We start from the raw sequence: 23,037 nt of genomic DNA on the forward strand, positions 1-23,037 counted from the left end.
TCACTTATGATGACTGTTCACAACAGCAGCCTCTGCACCAAGCAACAGGTCTGACTCAATAAACCTGTTTATGAATAAACGACCTCCCCCCGACCAGCTCCAGTGGTACTCACAGAGGAATGGGGATTGCGGGGTGGGGGACAGTAGTTCGCACCCCTTCCTCTCACCGTCTCTCTGGGAACCACCCCATCCCCTCTCTGCTCCTTGCAGTGAGCTGTGTCTGGAAGGCCCAGAGATCAGCCCCAGCCTGGGTGGGAGGGGGAAGTTTCCAACCCTGTCTTGTCCACTGAACCGCAAGACGGAGCCCGTTTCTCAGCCGCAGGGGAAGGCACCTCTGTCTACCACCTTGGCAGGCCCACGCGGCCCCATCCGTGACTCACCCAGCTGCCGGCAGGGGCTGTGGAACTAATTATGTCAAACACCACAACTTGCTGAGGCTGGTGCCAGGGACACGGGCCCATGGTGGAGAGTGTGCAGACCCAAATGTAAGTTTTTAATAAAGCGCAGGAGCAGACCACCCACCCCGCCAGCCCAGAAGGACACCCCCCAGGCCCCCCCAGCCTGACAGCAGCGGTCTCACCTGCCCTCCGGGGGTCCCTGGGCAGGGCCACGCCCGTGGGGGTCGGCGGCGTGATGATGATGTTGGGGACGTCCAGGTGCTTGTCGCTCAGCACGGGGGCCTCGTCGTGGCTGCCGCTGCTGCTGACACACATTTTTAAGCCTGAGGGCAGGCCGTGGGACACACACGTACACACACGACAGAGAGACACGGGTCAGTGGCCGCTGGGGACTGCCCGCCGCCCTTCTCCGTCGCCGTGGGTCCCCGTGACACGGGACCCAGGGGACCGCTCTGTGTGCCCACGTCAGGACCCGTCCGAGCTGGCGCCACTTGGCCAGGGTATGAGTTTTCTCTGCTTTGGTCACTCATGTTAACGTTGGGGGGTGTAGCACACAGTAGGTACTCAAGACACAACTCCAAGTGGAGGAAAGTCACAGGCTTGGCTTGCCTGCATGAGGCAGCGCCGCGCATGAAGTTACGTCCCCCACAGATTATCTTCTGAGACAGTCAGTGCTGTTTCTTCCTTAAGCGTCGGGCTGAATTCACTGGAGTAACTGTCTGGGCCTGGAACTGTCTTTGTGCAAAAACTTTTGATTACAAATTGGGGTTCTTTTGTAAGAGGTGGGACTATTCAGATTTTGTTTCCTTTTGTCCCTTTGGGTAAGTTACATTTATCAACGCATCTCTTTCTTCTAAATTGTTGCAATCCTTGTCTTCTTTCTCCCATAAACTCAGGCAATCCCGCCCAGTCTTCATGTCCAGCTGACATGAAAGTGCTCTCGCCAGATCCCAACCTCATTCTTCCTGTCTTGAGTCAAGGCCATCAACCCTGTGCCAATAACCAGGGCCTCAGCAGCAGTCCCCCTTACCCCCATCTCCTCGCCCTCCAACCCTCCGGCCAATTTAACCAACCACAGACACATCACTTTGCCAACAAAGTCTGTCTAGCCAAAGCTACGGTTTCTCCAGTAGTCCTGTATGGATGTGAGAGTTGGACCATAAAGAAGGCTGAGTGCCAAAGAATTGATGCTTTTGTGGTGCTGGAGAAGATTCTTGAGAACCCCTTGGACTGCAAGAAGATCAAACCAGTCAATTCTAAAGGAAATCAACCCTGAATATTCATTGGAAGGATTGATGCTGAAGCTGAAGCTCCAATATTTTGGCCATCTGATGCATAGGGCCGACTCATTGGAAAAGACTGATGCTGGAAGAGATTGAAGGCAAAGGATAAGAGGGCGACAGAGGATGAGATGGTTCGATGGCATCACCGACTCAATAGGCAAGAGTTTGAGCAACCTCTGGGAGACAGTGAAGGATAGGGAAGCCTGGCGTGCTGCAGTCCATGGCTGCAAAGAGTTGGACACGATTGAGTGACTGAACAACAAAAAGAGTCCATGGATCCACTCACCTCACATCTTCCTCCCCCTCCTCATGCTCCTAGCGAGCCTCTCCACCTTCTGCTGATCCCTTATCAGCCCACCCTCCAAACAGCAGCCAGAAACCGCAAAGCTGATCACACCTGAACACTCACTAGCTCTCAGCAACTAGCTACAAACAGCATTTCCCAAAGGGTGTTCCCTGGAACACTGCCTCCACAGACTCCCTCAGGAGGGAGGGCCCATGATCCAGTGAGTCTGGGATCCCCTCTACTCTATCCTTCTCGTGGAGACCCCATGCCTGTTGGAGCAGTAAAGGCTCTGAGAAGTCCTGCACTAAGGAAGCTGCTGTCACTGTGCTTTACCCCGGGGTTTCTGAACTTAAATAACCCTGGATTCTGTTTTTGGAGGGACACCTGTCAACATCTCACAAAACCATGAGTCATGAAATACCTTCTGGGAAAGATGGATCGTAAGTTAAAGTTAGCCTCCACAGTCTGCCCCAAGCTTGTTCTGAAGCCTGCCACCTGGACTTCCCTGGTAGCTCAGCTCATAAAGATTCCGCCTGCAATGTGGGAGACCTGGGTTCGATTCCTGGATTGGGGAGATCCCCTGGAGAAGGGAATGGCTACCCACTCCAGTATTCTGGCCTAGAGAATTCCATGGACTGTATAGTCCAGTTCACTTCAGTTGCTCAGTCATGTCTGACTCTTTCTGACCCCATGGACTGCAGCACACCAGGCTTCCCTGTCAATCACCAACTCCCGGAGCTTACTCAAACTCATGTCCATCGAGTCAGTGATGCCATCCAACCATCTCATCCCTCTATTGTCCCCTTCTCCTCCCATCTTCACTCTTTCCCAGCATCAAGGTCTTTTCCAATGAGTCAGTTCTTCGCATCAAGGGGCCAAAGTATTGGAGTTTTTAGCTTCGGCATCAGTCCTTCCAGTGAATCTTCAGGACTGATTTCCTTTAGGATGGACTGGTTGGATCTCCTTGCAGTCCAAGGGACTCCCAAGAGTCTTCTCCAACACCACAGTTCAAAAGCATCAATTCTTCAGCGCTCAACTTTCTTTATAGTCCCACTCTCACATACATACATGACTACTGGAGAAACCATAGCTTTGACTAGATGGACCTTTGTTGGCAAAGCAATATCTCTGTTTTTTAATATGCTGTCTAGGTTGGTCATAGCTGTAGAGTCCACGGCGTTGCAAAGAGCTGGACATGACTGAGTGACTTTCACTTTCACTTTCCCTGCCACCTGCCCACACTCCTTGAACTGCTCACGGTTCCCCAAACACCCTGGGCTCCCCAGCCCTTTTGCGCCTTCACACAGGCTGTTCCTCCTGCCTGAAGTCCTCTCTGTTGCTTTGGCAGGGTGGTGAGCTCCTACTGATCCTTCAAACCCCAGCATAACAGGCTCTTCTATGGGGAAGCTGTCTCAGGTATCTGACCCCCGCTCCTTCAGTCCTTTGGTGCCAATCTCGAAACGATCAGTCCCGTCTGCCTCTACCGTGAGCGTGTGAAGGACAGCCCCTACTTGCTGACTAGTGCTTCCTTAGAACCTAGCAGCCGGCCTGGGACAGAGCACATAAGGGTGCTTTCAATTTTAAATCAAAAACAACTTCAGGCACTGCTGAACCCAGTATTCAAATCTTTGTCTCCATGCCCTGCCCCAGACCTGACTGCGTTAGCTCAGGTATCCAAGCCCCCAGCCAACAGCAGGAGCTGAGCAGTGGGGTGGGCTTCCCTGACCCCCACCGGGACTGTGCCCCTTAATCACCCCTGTCCAGTCAGCGTGGCAGTTCTCAATGACGTCCCTGACAGGTGGAGTCTGACTCCCCTCCTCTCCAGTAAGGGATGGACCCTAGGGTGGATTCCAACGCAGAAACGAAGACAGAAGGGATGGTGTGTGATTTCCATGGCAAGGTCATGCAGGACACCGCTCTTGCCTGCTCTCGCTCTGGGGGAGCCAGCTGCCACGTGTGAGGATGCTCAAGAGGCCTGAGGGGGAGCCCAGCTGCGGGGCCAACGGCACAGGAGGAAGCCACCTAGGGCTGGGGTCCTCCAGCCCGGGCAAGCCTTCAGATGAGACCAAGGCTCAGCCTACAGCTTGACCATAACCTCTGAGAGCCTCTGTGACGCGACCTCTCAGCTAAACTGTCCCCAAATCTCTGACCCACAGAAACTGTGAGATAATAAATCCTTAAGCCACTAGGTTTGGGGGTCATTTGTTATGCAGCAGTAGATAACTAATACAGGAGTCAGCACAGGTTGCCTATCCTTGAAACTCCAATCCTGTTTCCTTCCTGGGGAGTCCCTGTGGGGCCCCCCAAATCTACCAGGCTGGTTAGTTTTGCAGAAAGGGGCCACGTCCCCTCCATCAGACGACGAACCCCTCGGGAGCACCCACCAAGGCTGCTGCCAACCTTCTTTAAAACCTTAGAGCTGTTTCTTCCTGCCATCTTATGCAGAAGCCCAGAATGTAAAACAGATACGAAGAAGCCACTTAGAGGAAGCCCTCCTGTTATCACTGCAGCAGTTGGCATTTAGGGATCATCTGCCACATGCCAGACACTTCCTCCTACAGTCCTCAAGGCCACACTGGGAGGGGTGAGCTCGGATGTGAGACTGAGGACCACAGATGGTAAGAGCTTGCACAGTGATGAACAGCTAGTGGGTGGCAGGGGCAGGATCTGAACCCAGACCTGAGTCAGTCTGATTCCAAAAGCTGCTGCTCCTTGTAACTATGATCTTGTAACAGAGCCAGGAAAACTATCTGAAAAGGACCTGACGGTAAATATGTTTTACTTTGGGGGCGACAAAGTCTCTGTTGCAACTTCTCAGGTTTACCATTTACAAGTGCAGCCTCAGACAATATGTAAATGAGTGGGTGGGGCTGTGTGCCAAAACACTTTTATTTAGAAAAACACGAAGGGCAGTCAGCTTTGGTCCAAGGGCTGTGGTTTGCCTCTGTCAGCTCTGTAATATCCAGGAGTTGGGAAGTTTGGATCAGGGACATGCCTGACATCCTAACAGGCAACAACAGAACCTCAAAAGCCCGAGGCTCATTAATGCCAAAACCCAAACCCAAATCCCAAATCTGGCTGCTGCTGGGAAGTGACAGGTGGTAGGCGTGAGAAAATGAACAGAATGAATGAATTCCTCGGAAGCCCTTGCCCAGTTAGCCGGGGCCAAGGGGGTGCTGGTCCCTGCTAGCTTCCTCCAGAATCATCCCCAAAGGGCGTCTCAAGGAGCATGGCCACAAAATCAGCTCTGATTACTGCTGTCTGTAACTGAAGGCAGCCTCCCTGCTCAGTCTCCAAGGCCCCTTCCTCAGTGAGTATTCCAAAGTTCTAAAAGAAAATGCTAATGGATGAAAGCCACACTCCTCCCAGGGCCCACATCTGCATTTGAACATGTTCTGGGAGCATGGTGACAAAGCCCACATTCTTAATCAGGAAGCATAGGGTCACTCTTGGTGGGCCCTGGAGAGTTGCTGGAGGCAGAGAGAAGGGAGGGGAGGAGGGGGAGGGAGGAGGGAGGGGAGGAGGGAGGGGAGGAGGGGAAAGGAGGAGGGAAGGGGAGGAGTGAGGAGAGGAGGGAGGAAGAAGAAAGGCAAACTGGATGAGAGTGGAGAGAGGATGGAGGAGAGGAGGAGGGTGGTAGGAGAGAGAGAGGAGGAGGGAGGAGGGAGGGAAAAGTGAGAGGAAGGAGGAGGCGGTGGGAGAGGAGGGCAAGGAAGGAGGGGGCCAGGACTCCAGCCCCTCTCAGCCCTCTGGGCCGCCCAGAGCATGAGTGGCTGAGCTCTCGGGAGCAGCTCTGGGGAGATAAAGCCGACTTTGGGGATTAAACACAAATGCCAGCCCTGCCCCAGACAAGCAGCTCATTTGTGCTAAAGCCAGAATGGTTATTTGTTAATTACGTGCCCGTCTTGGGTCATTAAGAGCCCATTTCCTGAGGGGAAGGGCCTGGCTGGGATTCCAGGGGGCCAGGCCCCCGGAGGGAAGAGGCAGAGGGAATCCCAGGGCCCCAGAGCCATCCGATATTTCGACTTGGGGGTGTGACAGGGAGCATGCGCAGGAAGCCTTCCTGGCTGGTGGCTGTCACACACCTTGACCCGGCCCTGCTCTGGGGCACATGCTTTCCCAGGACGTGAGACAAACTGGACACGGAGCAAGCCAGGTCAGACCTCCCTGGCCTGGCGGCAGCTGCCTGCCTCCCACAGGAGAAATGCAGGGGCTTTGTGAGTGAGCTCTGAAACCTGGTTCTGCCCTTGCCCCTGACCCGCTCCTGGGCAGCGGTTTTCCATCTTGGCTTCCTAAGCCACCTGGGTAGTTTAACAATTCACCCAAGTCAGGAGGACCACCAGAACTTTAAAAAGCTCCTGTGTGAGTCTGACAGCTGGGTAGGGCCCCCCGGAGCCAGGGTGCCTGGGAACACACAGTTTTTCTCTCCAAGTCTAGAATCCAGGGCTGGAAAAATGGAACTATGCTACCCATCTTGTAGGTACAGAAGGCTGAGCATAGGGCATTTGGCTGCCCAGCACAGGAGAAGTGGCCTGGGACAAACATTGTGGGAGGGGCACGCTGCTGCTGCCTCCCCCGAAACCTTGATTAAGCGTTCCCCATGCTAGGCTCTGGGCCGAGTCCACATTAATCCTCACACCATACCTCATGGATGCCAGGGCCATGGCCATTCTCCAGCGAGAAAACCAAGGCTCGGAGAAGGGAGGTGGCATGTCTGAGGACATGCAGAGGCCAGGTGGCTCCAGACCTGAGCACCCACCTCACTCATTCTGCCATCAGCTACCACTTCTCATCCTTCAGACGTCCTGAGCCAGGCCTATCCTCTGTTTAGGATGCCCCAGGCACGGGGGACATGGCACTGTTCCTGGTGCCCAGGCCACCCAGAGGCCACAGAACGACCAGGCAGGATCCAAGGGCAGGTGCGGCCCCAACGCAGGTATCGTGGCTTAAGGGCGCCCTCTGCTGGTTCTTTTTTAAATGGCGCTTGATCAGCACCCTAAGAGACCGCTCCCAGACCCTGCCTGGGCCCACATCCGTGGGACTACATCCACGCTTCCCCAAGGTACTGTCTCACAGTGGCCCTGCTGGACGCACAGTGCAGTCGGAGGCCAGAACGTACAGCTGGGCTTCAACCCACCTGGCGGAGGCTCTACCTGCAGAAACGGGGGTACTTCACAGTCCCCACCTCCAGGGGGCGCTGAGAGGATGAAGAGCCACACCGAAGCCCCCTCCCTCGAGCCAAGCGGTCTGAGGGTAAGGTGCACGCGGAAGGTGAGGAAACCACAGAGCCAGCTTTGCAGAGCACACTCAATAAGCAGGAGGTACTAACAGCATGAGATTCTAACCTTTGCACTTATTCACCGATTCAGCCAGTGCTGAGCTCCCCTCACCCTGAGTGCAGGCCAAGGCCCTGGTCTGTCTCTGCAGTCACACAGCTGTTTGAGGAGTGACTCTGACAAGATGGTCTTAGTTCTAGGGGAACACTCAAACAAGACCCTTTTTCCTATTGGGCTGGCAGGGCCCCAGGCTCTGGAAGGAGGAGAAACCGAGTCTGACTCTAGGTCCTGCTTCCCGCTGTGAGTCCGACAGGCTCACCCGCAGAGGGAGGGGATATGTCTCTCCCCCGCAGCTCAGCGATAACCCCCTCCAGCTCAGTCCACAGAGCTATTGTGCACCTACTGTGTGCTGGGCATCGTTCCAGGCCCTGGAGATATGGCAGAAAACAAGTCTCATCAGATGTTTCTCTGCTCCTCTCCCCACCTCCACTGTCTTCCTCTTCCTCCACCTCTTGCTCTAGCCCCTGGCAGCAAACTGGGACCCCAGAGATTTCATAGGAGGCTGGAAAAAATAATAGGGAGCGTCCCCTCTGATTCAGAGCATTGTTGGGAGGGGCCCAGGCGGCTGAGCTGTGATGACGGTGTTCACAGGAGGCTGGGGGCTGTGTGAGCACTTTGCAGGGATTCATGATTCGGTCCTCCTGATGAAGCCCATCTTCCAGATGGACACACTGAGGCATAGAGAAGTCATAGGGGACTTGATGCAGAGCTTGTCCTCCTGGAGGCTGGGAAGCAGAGTTCACCTTGGCAGAGTCTGGGTCAGTGATGGGAGGAGGAAAGAACAAATGACGGGGTGGAGGGGGCAGCAGGATTGGAAGAGACGGTGGGAATCGGAAAAGGCTCCCCCAAGGTGGCCACAGAGATGGTGGGGAGGGCTCGTGGGTCAGCGGCAGCTCATGCAAAGGCCCTGGGGCCGGGCAGAGGCTGGGGCTGGCACTAATTCCTCAGACATGACCAGGCGTCTGGATTTAGTGCCGATCTTTCAAAAAACAAATGGACAAATGCTTCTGAGGGTTCCAGATGCACTTAATCTTTTTTTTTTTTAATTCCAATTAAGGGGAAAGCCTTGCATTATTACAAATGAGGCCAGGGCAGGCGGGCGGGGTTTTACCTTTTCTCGGCAGCTCAGGCCCAGTGGAGATGGCAGTGGATGCTTTAAATCTCTTTTTAATTAAGGAAAAAGCCCCAGCTTGCGTCAGGGATGAGCTGTTGGAGAGAGAACTTGGGAGGAGGAGCCAGAGAGAAAGGCACCGCAAAGTGGGGAGTGTTCGCCTCCCTGGGCTGTGCTTAGTCGCTCAGTCATGTCTCTTTGTGACCCCGTGGACTGTAGCCCACCAGGGTCCTCTGTCCATGGGGATTCTCCAGGCAAGAATACTGGAGTGGGTTGCCATTTCCTTCTCCAGATCTTCCCAACCCAGGGATCGAATCTGCATCTCCTGCATTGCAGGCAGATTCTTTACTGCTGGGCCACCAGGGAAGCCCTTCTTGGTCTACTGGCCTCTAAAATGGACTCGAGAGTAGGCCTGCCCTCAGAGCATGACAGAGACCTGAGGTCAAAGAAAATCTGCAAAGCCCTCAATGCCTGCATGGGCTGTGGCTGGTATGTGATGAGTGCGGCTCGGGGTCCCCACCCTCAGCACTGCTGGCGTCCAGGGCCTGGTTACTCTGCGGTGGGGCCGGCCTGAGCACTGGACGGGGTGGAGCAGCACCCTGGCCCCTAGATGCTGTAGCTCCAGCATTTGTGACAACCAAGGGTGTCTTCAGACACTGCCAAGTGTCCCCTGGGGGTAGGGTTGCCAGATAAGATTCAGGACAAACCAGTTTTTCAGAGTTATGGCCCATGCTATACGATGGATATACTTATCCTAGACAACTAGTCCTTGTTTATTTGAAATTCATCCCACATTTTTTTTTTGTTTTTTCTTCCTAAATGTGGCAAATAGATGGGCAAACAGTGGAAACAGTGGCTGACTTTATTTTTCTGGGCTTCAAAATCACTGCAGATGGTGATTGCAGCCATGAAATTAAAAGATGCTTACTCCTTGGAAGGAAAGTTATGACCAACCTAGACAGCATATTAAAAAGTAGAGACATTGCTTTGTCAACAAAGGTCCATCTAGTCAAGGTTATGGTTTTTCCAGTAGTCATGTATGGATGTGAGAGTTGGACTATAAAGAAAGCTGAGTGCTGAAGAATTGATGCTTTTGAACTGTGGTGTTGGAGAAGACTCTTGGGAGTCCCTTGGACTGCAAGGAGATCCAACCAGTCCATCCTAAAGGAGATCAGTCCTGGGTGTTCATTGGAAGGACTGATGTTGAAGCTGAGACTCCAATATTTTAGCCACCTGATGTGAAGAGCTGACTCATTGGGAAAGACCCTGATGCTGAGAAAGATTGAGGGCAGGAGAAGGGGATGACAGAGGATAAGATGGTTGGATGGCATCACCAACTCAATGGACATGGGTTTGAGTGGACTCTGGGAGTTGGTGATGGACAGGGAGGCCTGGCGTGCTGACGTTCATGGGGTCGCAAAGAGTCGGACACGACTGAGTGACTGAGCTGAACTGACCCAGAGCTGAGAACCACGGTCAGCACCGTTGCTGCCTGAGACAATATCTGGGCATTTCAGACAGAGCAGGCACTCGAGGGTGGCTGGTTTCCTTTGTCTCGAGTGGCCCCGCTGCACATCTGTGTGGCTGGAGCCTTGGGAAGGGGCTTACGGACGGTCTGAGCCAGAGGGACTGGCCTCCCCAGTCTGCCCTTCACCAGCTGTGTGGGCTAGGCAAGGCTTCTTAACCTCCCTGAGCCTGCGTTTCCACTATATGTGGTCGGCCCCTTGCTGAAATAAACATTCGAACTTGCGCTCTAGATGCTAACCCATAACCTGTACGGTGCTCGTAAGGACACATGAGGTTAGGCGGAAGGTGTCTGGGGTAGCCTGGCCAACAGCAGGTGCTCAACGGGCCATACTGTTACTGCTGCTATGAATAGCCATCACTGCTATTAATAGAATATTGCGGTTGTTACTGTGCAATTAGGCAAGGAAATTCCAGTTAGTCTCAGAGAAGGAGGTGACTGGTGTTACTCAGGGAAAACTGGGGAGCACCTGGGGAAGCCTGGGTTCTGAGGACAAGGAGGTGTCCCCCAGCTGTGGGCAGCTGAGGCCCGAGATGGGTGCAGACGGGCAGCCTGACAGCAGAGCCCACGGAAGACTGGGAGGCTGCCTCCGAGCGGGTGGCTGAGAGAGCAGTGAGAGCAGGCTGGCTTTTACTACGTTAATCCTTTTGCACACTTTACATTCTGTACCATGCAGGTGTTTTACATATCCCCCAAATAAAACAATTAAAAGAGAAATAAAACAATTTCTGAGGAGGGGTTGATACAGATTTAGGAGGTGGAACGGGGAAAGGGCAGGGGGTGAGGCATTCCTGCTGCAGGAGAGGTCTGATCAAGGTGATGAGGTGAGACAGTAAAAGGACAGTGAGGGGGCCGGGGGAGGATTAGGAGTGTAGGCCTGGAGAGGTAAGAAGGGGGATGGGAACACCATGAGGAACGTTCCTTTGTCCTTGAGCCACTCAGGGGCACGGCCCAGTGTGTGGTCACAGGGGCCAGGAGCCAACCTCACAGCGTCCAGGGGATGGGGTAGAGCTGGTGTCCCCAGGTCAGGGACACGGGCTCCTGGGAGAGACTCAGGTCTGTCCGAGTCCTTCTGTCACCTCACTCTCCCGCCACCCAGCTCTCTTTCACCTCTTCACCTGGAGACAGCCATGATTACTGTCTTCTTCCAGAATATTCTATGTATCTGCAGATCATATGTAGATCACATGATCAGTGGCATATTCCTTCATGGCAACCCACTCCAGCATTCTTGCCTGGAGAACTCCATGGACACAGGACCCTGCCAGGTGACAGTCTATGGGGTCACAAAAGTCGGACACAACTGAGCGACTAAGCCACACACAGGTGGTGGCACTGGACCCACTGTTTCACACCCTGTTCTTTTCACTTCATGGCCCGGGTTGGACAAGGCTCCCTAGCCATTCAGACAGACCTGCAAGTCCTCCTTCCCAGCTGCAGAGCGCTCCCCCTCACGGCTCACTCTTCTGACCCATCGGGGGTAGCCCCTGGCCGGGCCATCAGGGCATGTCTAGAGGAGCAGAGGCTGGCGGTGGCCAGTGACTGTGACTGGTGTCCTCAGCGCCTGGCCCACAGCACCTGGTCTGAGCCTTCAGCCCCAGTACAGATGCTGGGCTGTGCAGCCCAGATTCACCCCGCAGGGCCCGGCTGGTACCCGATGGCCCAGAGCACTGCCCGCTGAGGGCTCACAGCCCCACCCCTCGCGGCACCTACCCACAGCCTAAGAAAACTGTTCACCAGGCTCCTCCGTCCATGGGATTCTCCAGGCAAGAATACTGGAGTGGGTTGCCACGCCCTCCTCCAGGGGATCTTCCCGACCCAATGATTGAACCAGCATCCCTTATGTCTCCTACACTGGCCAGCACCACCTGGAAGCCCTGTGCCTGCTTTGTAGTTAAGAACAAAAAGCACTGATTCAGGGGATTGAAGACCCTCAGCCAGGTCACGTGAGACTTGGACCCACTGACCCATCTCTGAGCTTCACACGCACCTGCCTTGGGCACCGTGAGGTCTGTGAGGCAGAAGCAGAAGGATGGGGAGGGGTGGGGAAGGAAGGATGGGTTAGAGGTGGATGAGCAGGCAGCTCTGTCCTGGCCCAGCGTCACATCCATACCCCTACTGGGAGGCTTGGGAACCACAGCCCAGGATGGAGAGAGGTCAGCCTCCCAGGCCAGGCACATGCTGGCAGCCGACAGCTGGTGAGCACCCCCTTCCCTGGGAGCGGCACGAGGCCCCCAGCCACTGAGAGCCGCCGGCCCCAGGCAGCGAGTCCAGCCCCCTCCTGCCTGCCCTCTCGAGCCTCCTTCAGCCCACAAGCACTTCTGGAGCACCTCGCCCAGGCCTGCCCAGAGGGAACTGCGGGCACGGAGCTGGGGGAGGGGCTCATGTCCAGGTGCCCAGTCAGGATCCCGAGGCCCTCGGGGCCCCCACGCGGCTGCTGTGTGACCCGGGCCAGGGAGCTCTCCCACCTGCGGCCTCAGGAGCCCCACCTGTAACCAGGGCATCATGAGTGAGTCTCCTCAAAGCCTCGCTGAGTGGCTGACAGGAGAGGTGGGGGGGGGGCAGGAGTGGGTCACTGATCTGGGCGAGGGGATGAAATGGCACAGCTGCCCTGGCCAGTCAGGGCCGGTCCTGGGAGGGTCTCTGCATCAGAATTAAATTCAAAAGATGCTGCTCTTTCTACCAACAGCGATTGTGTCCCTACTGTGTGCTGACCCACAGCCAGGAACAGGGCTCCAGCGATGAACAAAGCAGCAAGACTCCTGCCCCCGAGGAGCCCCGGGAGCAAGGAGGAGATGCAGGTGAATCCCATGCGGGCCCCAGTTAGAGACGGCAACTCTCCTCTCCCACCTGCCATGAGACTTGGGTTCTGCCCCCTCCTTCGGGAGGACAGCAGGTGCTGGGTTTAGCTTAAGCCTGACTGGGGGTAAATCCCTGCTCTGAGCCCGGAGGGCTGCCAGCTCGCCCCTGGGATGGGGCAGAGCCGGACTAAGCCCCATCTGCCTCGGTGTTCACGACCAGCTGTGACTGCCCACCCCTCCTCTGAGCAGGCAGGGGGCTCCGAGCCCCCCGAGCCCCTGTCTCCTGGGCAGAGATCTGTACAGCAGGTTCCAGGAGAAGCCCTGGGTTGAAGCCTGCCTCCCTGAAGCCCAGCCAAGCTTGCTTGGTCCTTGTCACCTCTGGGTAGTCAGTCTACACCACAGGCGCCCCCTGAATAGCAAGGGCACGGGCCCTGGACAGTGGTTCTCACCCCAGGCTGCACAGCTTCATCCAGACTGAATCCCTGGGCTTCACTGGTGGCTCACCGGTAAAGAATCCACCTGCCAATGCAGGGAACACGGGTTCGATCCCTGGTCCGGGAAGATCCCACATGCCTCGGGGCCACTGAGCCTGTGCTCTAGAGCCTGGGGACCACAGACGCTGGGCCGTGTGCTGCGAACTAGCGAACCTGTGTGCCCCGTGCCCCGCACAAGAGAAGCCACTGCAATGAGAAGCCTGTGCAGCGCAACTAGAGAGTAGCCCCTGCTCTCCGCAACTAGAAAAAAGCTCAGGCAGCAATAAAGACCAAGCACAGCCAAAAATAAATAAAATTATTTTAAAAAAAGAAAAGAATCCCTGCCCTGATCAGTGGGCCAGGCTCACCCCCTCCCGTGAGCCTCTCGAGTGAGTCTGGTGTTACACAGAGGATGAGGTCCCCGCTCTTGAGTGATTCCAGTGCCTCCTATGACTCTGAAGAGAAATTCTTGATGAAAACCTTTGCTCTCATGGCCCTTCCTGTTTGAGGGCCTCAGCTCCTCCACCTGGGCCCTGCCCCTGCCTCCAGTTCCAACCACACTCGACACCTCAGCTCACCAAGTCTGTTCCTGTCTTTGGGGCTTTGTATCTGCTGTTCCCTCTGCCCAGAATGCTGTTCCCTGCACTGTGAGATGAACACTCTCTCCACCAACTCTGGACCCCACTGCAGGACAGCTGGAACCACATGTTCACATTGGAAGGGGGTTGTGTAGGGTGACTTTTTTTTTCTTTGCTGTGACCTGAGGCTAGTCTTGGGCCTCTAAACGCCAATCAGAAAAATGGACATTATTGTAACTGCCAGCTCCCAGCTGCCCAAACCTCGGTTACTGGGAGCGGAGGTTCTGTGACCCCCCAGGGAGCCAGGAAGGATGCCTGGGCAGTCAGGGGTCCCAGTGGCCTGGGGGCTGCACCTGTAACTCATATCCACCCTCACCATCATCACTTAATCCACAAAAGAGACTATAAACACCTACCAACGTCAGCCAAACCCAACCTACACAGCACCTGACTATCCTCCTCATGATGGTCAAGGTCACAAACAGAAGGAGCTTCTGAGAAACTGGCTCAGCCCAGAGGGGCCTAAGGACACACGATGACTAAATGTAAGGTGGGTCCCAGATCAGATCCATGGATAGACCCAGGTAAAAACTGGGAAATCAGAAAGAAGTATGCACTTTAGTTAAAATTATGGATGGGTATCAATTTTCTGGCCATAAAGAACATACCATACTCATGTAAGATGCTGACTACATGAAAAACTGGTTGTGGAGTATATGACAACCCTGTACTCTCTTCACAATTTTTCTGCTGATATAAATCTAAAACCGTTCTAAATAATAAAGCCTATTATAACAAATGAACCAAACAACAAACCTGGACAAAGTCTCCATCTCCTGGCCCTTTCCTGCCTGGCCCCAGAAGGACAGTCCCCTGGGACCAGCCCCATCTTCTGGATCCCGTCTCCATGGTGATGATGAAGTTGGCTGGGGCTGGAGGCAGCAAATTCTGGGGAGTCCCAGAGACCACACTGGGCCCCTGAGGAGGCCCCAGTGGGAAAGGCCACACCTGAAGGTTAACTTCCCCTGCCCTACCCACCCCCCGCGCACCCCCCACCCCTGGCAAGGTCCCCACACAGCTGTAGCTGGAGCTCCTCCAGAGAGGAAAAGCGTGCAGGGCCAGGAACCCCGGGGGCACCATCTCTAGCACTCATCTCAGATCATTCTTGACCTGGCCCAGGAGATGCTGCCACTCATCACTCCATTTCACAGATGGGGAAACTGAGGCTTGGGCATGTGAAGTGGCTGGGGGCAGGACTGGGATTTGAACCCAATCTCTCTGACTCCAGAGTCACCTTGCCAGCGGTTCTCCACCTTGAGTATGTCCTGGAATCCCTCAGAGAAAGTGCGAGAAATGCTGGAGCTCCTGACGCGGCAGGTCCAAGTGGGTCCCGAGAATTCTCACCTCTGTCTGGCTCCCAGGTGGTGTTGAGACTGCAGGTTGGGGATCCCCGCTGAAAACCACAGCGCCCCACCGTACTGATTCCTGGCAGTACCCCACCCTCAAGGCTGACCAGGACAGAACTGCTCACAAACCAGGGAAACCCCTCGCCACCCTCATGTGCCGTCTGCTGGGCCAAGCCCTGACGACCCGCCCTAGGGCCTTGAGCCCATGTCCCTGTGCCTCAGTCTCCCCATTTGTAAAGTTAGCTACGTTGTGCAGACACAGTGAGGACGAGGTGAGTGACAGGGGGGATGCCCAGGACACACCAGCCTTTACACGAGATGGAGGGAAGCACGTGCTCGCAGGACAGTGGACCATTCCCACAGGTCACGGCTGCTACGGCTGGGCCTTGAGCACATGGAGCCCGTTCAAAGTGTCCCCCCGCTCCTTTGGAATCAGAAACACAAGGACTTTGGCACAGCCCTCAGACGTCACACTCTTGTGATCGCCCACCTTGGGCCAGACAATGAGCACGTTCTAAAACTAAAACAGAGAGCTGCCTTCTTGTCCCCTATGCAGGAGGCTCAGAGGTGAAGTGACATTTGGTGGGTTTGAGGAGAGTCCCCCCCAATCCACGCCCACCCAGGACTGCAAACTCCAGCCTTATTTGGAAATAAGTTCTTTGCAGATGTAATCAGTGAAGGATCTTGTGATGCAATCACCCTGTATTAAAGACTGGGCTTCCCTGGTGGCTCAGAGGTAAAGCCTCTGCCTGCAGTGCAGGAGACCTGGGTTTGATCTCTGGGTCAGGAAGATCCCCTGGAGAAGGAAATGGCAACCCACTCCAGTACTCTTGCCTGGAAAATTCCGTGGGCGACAGTCCATGGAGTCACAAAGAATTGAACACAACTGAGCGACTTCACTTTCACTTTTCACTTTAAGTCCAAAGACTGGTGTTTTCGTAAGACAAAAGCAGAGGGATGTCTTTCTAAGAGAAAGGGCCCAGGGACACACAGGGAAGAGGCTGTGTGGAGACAGAGGAAGAGGCTGGAGGGAGGCGGCCACAAGCCAAGGACGCCTGGAGCCCCCAGGAGCTGGAAGACGCAGCAAAGACCCCACCTCTGGAGCCCCCAGAGGGAACATGGCCCACTCTGGTTTCAGACTTCAGGCCTCCAGAACTGGGAGAAAACATGAAGAGACTTCTGTGGTTTGAACTGCCGCGCGCCCACCCCCTCCCACCGTCTGTGATAATCTGTTACAGTGGAAACTGAAGAGACCATTTGAGTTAACTTAAGACACCATCTGAGTTAATGTTAAGATGAACTAAGTTTAGGATTCATGTGAAGATGTAAGTGACCATGTGAATAAAGTTTTGGGTGACCGTGGTCACTTCAATTGCTGAATTAAAAGGCTTTCCTCTGAAAAGGCCATGCCAGTGGTGGCTAAAGCTAGGCCTCTGGGACAGCCTGCCTGGGTTCAAACCCCACCTGGGTCCCTGCTGTGTGGCCCCGGGCAAGTACATGACCTCTCTGTTTCTCAGCTTTCTCATCTGGAAACTGGGGATCCCAGAAGTGCCCACTTCACAGTGGGAGGAGGGATGGATGAGCCACGGTTCCACTCAGAACGCACAGACCAGAGCCTTGTCCAGGGCCAAGCCCCCAGGAAGATGCCACCATTTACCCTTATTTGACTAGATCATCTTGATTTCTGGAATTTATCCCAAGGAAATAATAATTGTAAAAAATTCATAAAGCGGGAACTTCCCTGGCGGTCTGTACTCCCAATGCAGGGGACCTGCATTCAAATCCTGGTCAGGGAACTAGATCACGCAAACCGCAACTGAAAGATCACATGTGCCACAGCGAAGACCCAGGGCAGCCAAATAAACCAGTACTCAGGGCAGAGATGTTCAAAATGACATTATCCACAAAAGCAGCAGGCCGGAAATGACCCAAAGACGCATTCTCGGCTGAACTGGACAGAAGCATTCAAGCACTGTGAAAGTGACACGGCCTGGAGAAACACAGCCCTCGCACTTGATATCAAATAAAAAACAAACACGAGATGCTGGGAAGGACTGAAGGCGGGAGGAGAAGGGGACGACAGAGGATGAGATGGTTGGATGGCATTACCGACTCAACGGACATGAGTCTGAGTAAGCTCTGAGAGTTGCTGATGGACAGGGAGGCCTGGCGTGCTGCAGTCCCTAGGGTCCCAAAGAGTCAGGCACGACTGAGCGGCTGAACTGAACCGAAACATGAGATGGTGCACGGACTACATATCCCAGCACGGAAACCAGGTGGACCCGCACCTGTGGGCTGCAAGGGACGGACGTGGACGACTGCGGATGTCAGGGGTGCGGGACCCAGCCCTCAGCAGTCTGCCGTAAGAATGAGGCTCCGACAGGGGCAGGGCCCAAGGCCCCAGGGCTGCTGGAGGACCTGGGTGGTCTTCGTCAAGCCCAGGGAGAGGGTTTCTATGCCCCGCCCCACCCCCAGCCCATGTCCTGGGTCACACCCAAGCCTGTGTGGGCCTCGTCACCTCCAGAGACCAAGGCTAGATGCGGCTGGGGGTGGGAGAGGGTGATGGGTGGGCCCCGGAGAGCCAGCAATGAAAAATGCATGAGCACCCCTTGCTCCCACACTCCTCCCAGCACTTAGCTCCTCCGGGGCCCTTCTAAAAGCTCCCGGCCCAGGAGCACTCAGCCTGCCGCCCGCCCAGGCTTCAGTCCTGTTGGTGGGGGTGTGGTGGGGGGGCGCCTCCCCAGGGCTTCTCAGCACCTGCGGCTGCTGGACCTCCTCCCCTGGCCGACCCCCAGCCTCGGGCGGGGAGGCAGCTGCTTCCCGGGGGCCCTCCAGCGTCTTGATTTGTCAAAGACGGACAACAGCCAAACCTGGAGGCAGCCCAGCGTCCATCAGGGTTGAACCAACCAAACGTGGCCCACACAGCACGGAATACTACTCAGCCTCGAAAAGGAAGGAGGTCCCGACACACCTGCCACAACACGGACGAAGCCTCCCCGTCACGCTGAGTTTGAAGGAAGCCAGACACGAAAGGGCAGAGGCCATACGATGCTGCTTCCAGCAGGTACCCCAGTGGGCACTTTCAGAGAGACAGAAAGTAGGTGGTGGGGGTCAGGGCTCCGGGGAGAGGGAGGGAGGGCTCATGCTTAATGCGGACGGAGTTTAGCGGGAGAATTCGGAGGAGCCCTGGGGGTGACTCTTGTGCAGCAATGTAAATGCACTCAATGCCACTGGGTTGTATGCTTAGAAACGGTTAACAGGGGAAACTTTGTTATGTCTATTTTACCACAACTACCAACCAGAACTGAAAGCTTGTCCCGAACGCCTATTCTGTGCCCAGCACGGTCTAAGGGAAGAGCGTTCTTGAGCCCCAAGGCTTTGGTCTCTGGACCCAACCACAGGACCCTACTCTCCTGGACGCCCACTCAGCAAGCACCTCCCCTGACTCCTCCATGCGGACCGCTGCTCCCCACTCCCCACTGCTGCTCCCCACTGGTCTTGGAGGAGCGGTCCATCAAGATGCCCCCCCATCCCCACTGATGGCCACCCAGGGGCTCTCCTGGGACCTCTCATCCCAGCAGCGGGACCTGAAGGCTGGTCCCTCACCCCTGGGGGGACCCTTCAGTACCTCCCAAGGACTTGCTGTCACAGAGGGATGGAGCTGGAGCCAGCAGGAGGGGAGTCAGGGCTGGCGGGCATGTTGCACATGGGCGAGAAGCCGTCAGGGTGACTCCCAGATGTTAGGCTGGGGAGATGGGGGGAGCATCTGTCCCCAATAACAAGCTTCCTGTGGGCCCCGTTGGTCTGAGGTGCCCCTGGGACGTCCAGATGGAAGGGTCCAGAGCAGAAGACAGAGGTCTGGGCTGCCTCAACCAACACTTACAACGCCCCTTGATGATTCTGCATCCTGGAACTCTCCCCCTGCTGGCCCTGCCCCTCTCCCAGCCCTCCTTGCCCGGCCCCTAGCAGGTGGGACCACCTAGCTCACCACCTGCGTCGTGGTAACAGGCCCTCAGAGTGGACAGCAAACCCCCCCGGCACCCCAGCACCTTCCTGCAGCGCCCCTTACCCCTGACCCTGCACAGCCTGGAGTGCATCCCTCTGAGGGGGGCAACCGAGGCGTGGGGGGGGCACTGCAACGTCCCCCCATCACTCAGCTCCAGGGAAAGGCCTGGAGGAGCACTCAGAGTCACAGCGCACACTTACACGGCGCCTGCTGTGTACCGGTGCTGCCTTTAGTGGAGGCGCCCCCCTCCAGTCTAGGGCAGCACCGCCGGGGTCTCAGGGTCTACCCTGTCTCAGGCCTCACTTCACCTCCCCCCGGGCGCCCCCATGAAGAGCTGGAGGGAGAGAGCTGCCCGCTTACCTTTCAGACAGGTCAGCTTCAGCCCCATGTCGGCACCTCTGCAGCCTGGGGAGAGAGGAGAGGCTTGTTTGTATCGGCCACGCGTGGCCAGGTCCCCACCCGGCCTGATGGGTGCACAACAGGAAGCAGCGGCGGAGAGAAACCGCGGCCAAGGTCACGGCGCCTGCCGGCTACATCTGGGCTGAATTTGCTCAGAGACGAGCGTGTGCTGGTGGAAAAAACTTTCAGGCATCTCAAAGGTGAACATGCTGGAGGGAGGCCCGGTGCGGCGGCCTAGCTGGTGAAGGTGCAAGTAGAGGTCTGGCCCAGGTGATGGGGCAGAACCCTGCCTTCCAGGGGCCAGCATGTGGCTGTTCCGGGGGCAAGAGGGCCCCAGCTGGGGCTGCAGGGTGGCCCTGAGCCCCGTGATGGGTGTGGTGTGCCTTCTGTTCAAAGGAGGCCTCCTCTCCTAAAATGCAAATTCTTTCACATCCTAACGGTTGAAAGGAGCCCAGTCCCTGCTCCGTGGGGGTTAAAATCTCCCACCATCTCCCTGCAAGGTGAGTGTTCTGAGGAGCTGCTGGAGAAACAGGCAGCAGCTCATGGTCTCCTGACATTTGACTCTGTTACAACCCTGGGAGGTGCTATCACCGTCCCCACTTTATGGCTCAGAGAGGGGGGTGGCTACTTGAGGCCACACAACTTACTAGGAGTGGAGCTGGGGTTCCAACCCAGGACTGCCCTGACCCCCGTGAGGGCCCCCCACAGGGGTCTGTGAAGCTCTGCAGGAGGGGGTGCTCAGGGCTCTGAGAGGCTGAAGATGGGGATTCCTGCACTCGCAGGAAGACACCAGGGGCTGGCGGGTGGCCATGAGCAGCGCCCCACAGGACTCCACCTCCCTTGCGCTGCAAGCCTGGATGGGAGGCTGGGATCTGAGACAGGCGCCCTGACGGCTGACTCTGGCTTGGCCAACTGTCCGTGCGTGCCCCCACCCGTCCTGCTGTCTCCTCCTCCCTCGTTCCTTGGGTCCAGGCCTCCCAGCCCCCCTCTCTATTTTCCTCAATATACTTCTTACACATTTCCCATCCTGGCATCTGGTCTTGTGAGACCAGACACAGGTGGATACAAGGCCAAACGGGACCCTGCACCTGAGGCCAGGAGGCCAGAGGAGGGTTCCGGTCCCAGCCTGGGAGGCCTGGGGACCATGTCCCCAAAGACAGGAGCCAGCCAAGCGGGAACCCCCCAGGCTGCAGGAACAGAATGTTCAAAGGCCCAGAGGACACGTGGGGGCGTGGCCCGCCAGAGGAACAGGCCACAGAAGGGCCCAGGCTGAGCTGCACTGCGGAGTCTCTGGAGGCTGGTGACATAGTGGAGGGTTATCCTGAGCACATGTAGTAGCTTCCGCATTCCAGTGGGCTGTACAGGCCAGCCCCCACTCCAGGCCTTGCTAGGAGCAGCCTCGGCACCCCCAGGAGCTCATTAACAGTGCAGGCTCTCTGCCCCACCTGGGTGCACTGAGCCGGAATCGGCGTTGTAACAAGGCCCCAGGGGACCCAGATGCTCAGCTCTGGGCCAGAAACCGCAGAGTCTGAGCACTGGAGAAGGCGGGGCAGCCATCGTGCGGGGAGAAGCTGCTGGAAGCTGGGGTGATGCACAGGCTGGTGAGATGGTGGGACCCCAGGAGGGGTCAGTCTGGAGGAAGGGGCCAGGGCAAAGGCTCCAACTTTAGCCAGGCTGGACTTGTGGGCAGGTAAGGGATGGACTGGGGAGAGAGAGGCCAAGAGGGACGGACAGACATGGATGGGAACAGTCAGGACGGCTGCGTATAGAGGAAGCGCTTCCTACTTGGAGTAGGCCCGGAGCTGCAGCTCCCCCGGGCCTGGTGGGGACCAGAGCCTGGCAGGGGGTCCCTCCCCCAGAGCTTCCCCACTGGCCTGGGGTGTGGGCTGGACTGGGCTTTTCCAAAGCTCTGGAGGCAGGGGCGGGGCAATTCAAATGGGTGGGATGGGCTGCTAGGAGAGTGTACCTTTCCTTGGGTGGGGGGTTGGCGCTGGAGGAAGAGAGAGCCCCAGAAAAGGCCTGTGGGGCATGGATGGGCGCCTCTCTCGAGCACCCACACTGTGCCCAGTGCCCTCCGGAGCGCCTCCATTCACAGTCATTTAAGCCTCACGACAGACTGGTGACACTGGAGCCATTCCGATCCCCACTTTGCTGATGGGGAAACTGAGGCATTGGGAAGTTAGTTAACCTGCAGAAAGGTTGTATGGGGAGCAGGTGGTGGGGCAGGGATTCCAAGCCTATGCTTTCAACCCCAGAGCTCCCCTCCCATCTCTCTCGTGGGTCTCTTGCCCAGGGGTCTGTGGCCCTGAGGTCAGGGACACAGCAACCTCCCAGGGCCCCTGCTGGCCACACCACATCACAGCCTTGCAGTGAACTCTGATCTCACAGTCCACGCTCTTCCGTTCTGTGTACGTGCTGGCCACCGCCCACCCAACAGCGTACACAACACATCCCGCCCTAGGACTACACGACTGTGATTCACACTGAAGCCCTCACTGACGAAGCGACGGCAGGACTCTGCTGTAAAGTCCAACAGAGAAACAGCAGCAGAGGCGTGGAGGGTGCGGGGTGCTGCCCTGTCTGCTACTGACGCTGGGACACGGGCGTTCACGACATGCTTCTGTCTCTAGTTTGACAAGTAGTAAAACGGTCAAAAGAAAGACACCTGTCCAGGAGGTGACGGCATGGGGCTGTGGTCGAGTTTTGTGATTTTGATGGCTGGGCTGCATTTTCTAAGAGGCGGTCCCTGCTCTGAGAACACACACACTGGGGTGTCCAGGGTCCCAGGCCATCAGTTCTGCAGCTTCACTCTCAGAGTCTGGCCAGAAATCCAAGCCAATGAAGCAACCATGGCTACATGTTCACTTTCAGTGAAGGGTATACACTAGCTCCTACTGTTCTTGTAACTTTTCTGAAACTCGAAACTATTCAAGGGAAGCACTCAGCAAGGGAAAGCAGAGAGCAGTTATTTACCCAGACTCCACGGAACACCCCCCACCCCTCACCCCAGTAGCAGCCAGAATGCAGTGGGAGCATCACATCCAACTCCCCTACCCCATCTCTGATGTGGCTGGAGGGGTGGCCAGGGACTGCGGCTCTGGCTGGCGGAAGGTGCTCTGTTACACTGCTCCTCCCAGAAAACTGTCCTGAATGGATAGGTTTTGTCGCTAAAGCTGTCCTGTGATTTGAAAAATACCTATCTCCTAACATTCAGGGAAAAAATGAAGGAAGTTAAGGAAGGAGGAGGAGCTGGCAGCCTGGATCCAGGGGACACCAGGGGACGGGAAGCTGTGCGAGGGTCAAGCAAACGTCACATGGTGAGGTCAGGGCTAGGTGGAATGATTCTATTTCTGGTTTCTAAAACTTCCAAATGGGGTTTTCACCAACCGATCTTTCACATTCCCATGCACGTTGCTGGAACGCCCCACAAGGGCA

At 56.2% G+C, this 23,037-nt stretch overlaps 1 protein-coding gene across 2 annotated transcripts in view; it reads right to left on the bottom strand.

The window, feature by feature from the left end:
* C4H16orf74 (chromosome 4 C16orf74 homolog) overlaps positions 1–23,037 on the bottom strand; it is a 29,923-nt gene that overhangs the window by 2,171 nt on the left and 4,715 nt on the right. For both annotated transcript variants that reach the window (XM_043898219.1, XM_043898218.1), the window contains 2 exons: positions 19,564–19,608; positions 581–721 (listed from right to left, as the gene is read on the bottom strand). In XM_043898219.1, the coding sequence (XP_043754154.1) occupies positions 581–721; positions 19,564–19,591 (169 nt within the window). In that variant the 5' untranslated portion in view covers positions 19,592–19,608. The remainder of the gene's footprint in view (positions 1–580; positions 722–19,563; positions 19,609–23,037) is intronic.

The sequence above is a fragment of the Cervus elaphus genome, chromosome 4 (genome assembly GCF_910594005.1).
Source record: "Cervus elaphus chromosome 4, mCerEla1.1, whole genome shotgun sequence".
Lineage (NCBI taxonomy): Eukaryota > Metazoa > Chordata > Mammalia > Artiodactyla > Cervidae > Cervus > Cervus elaphus.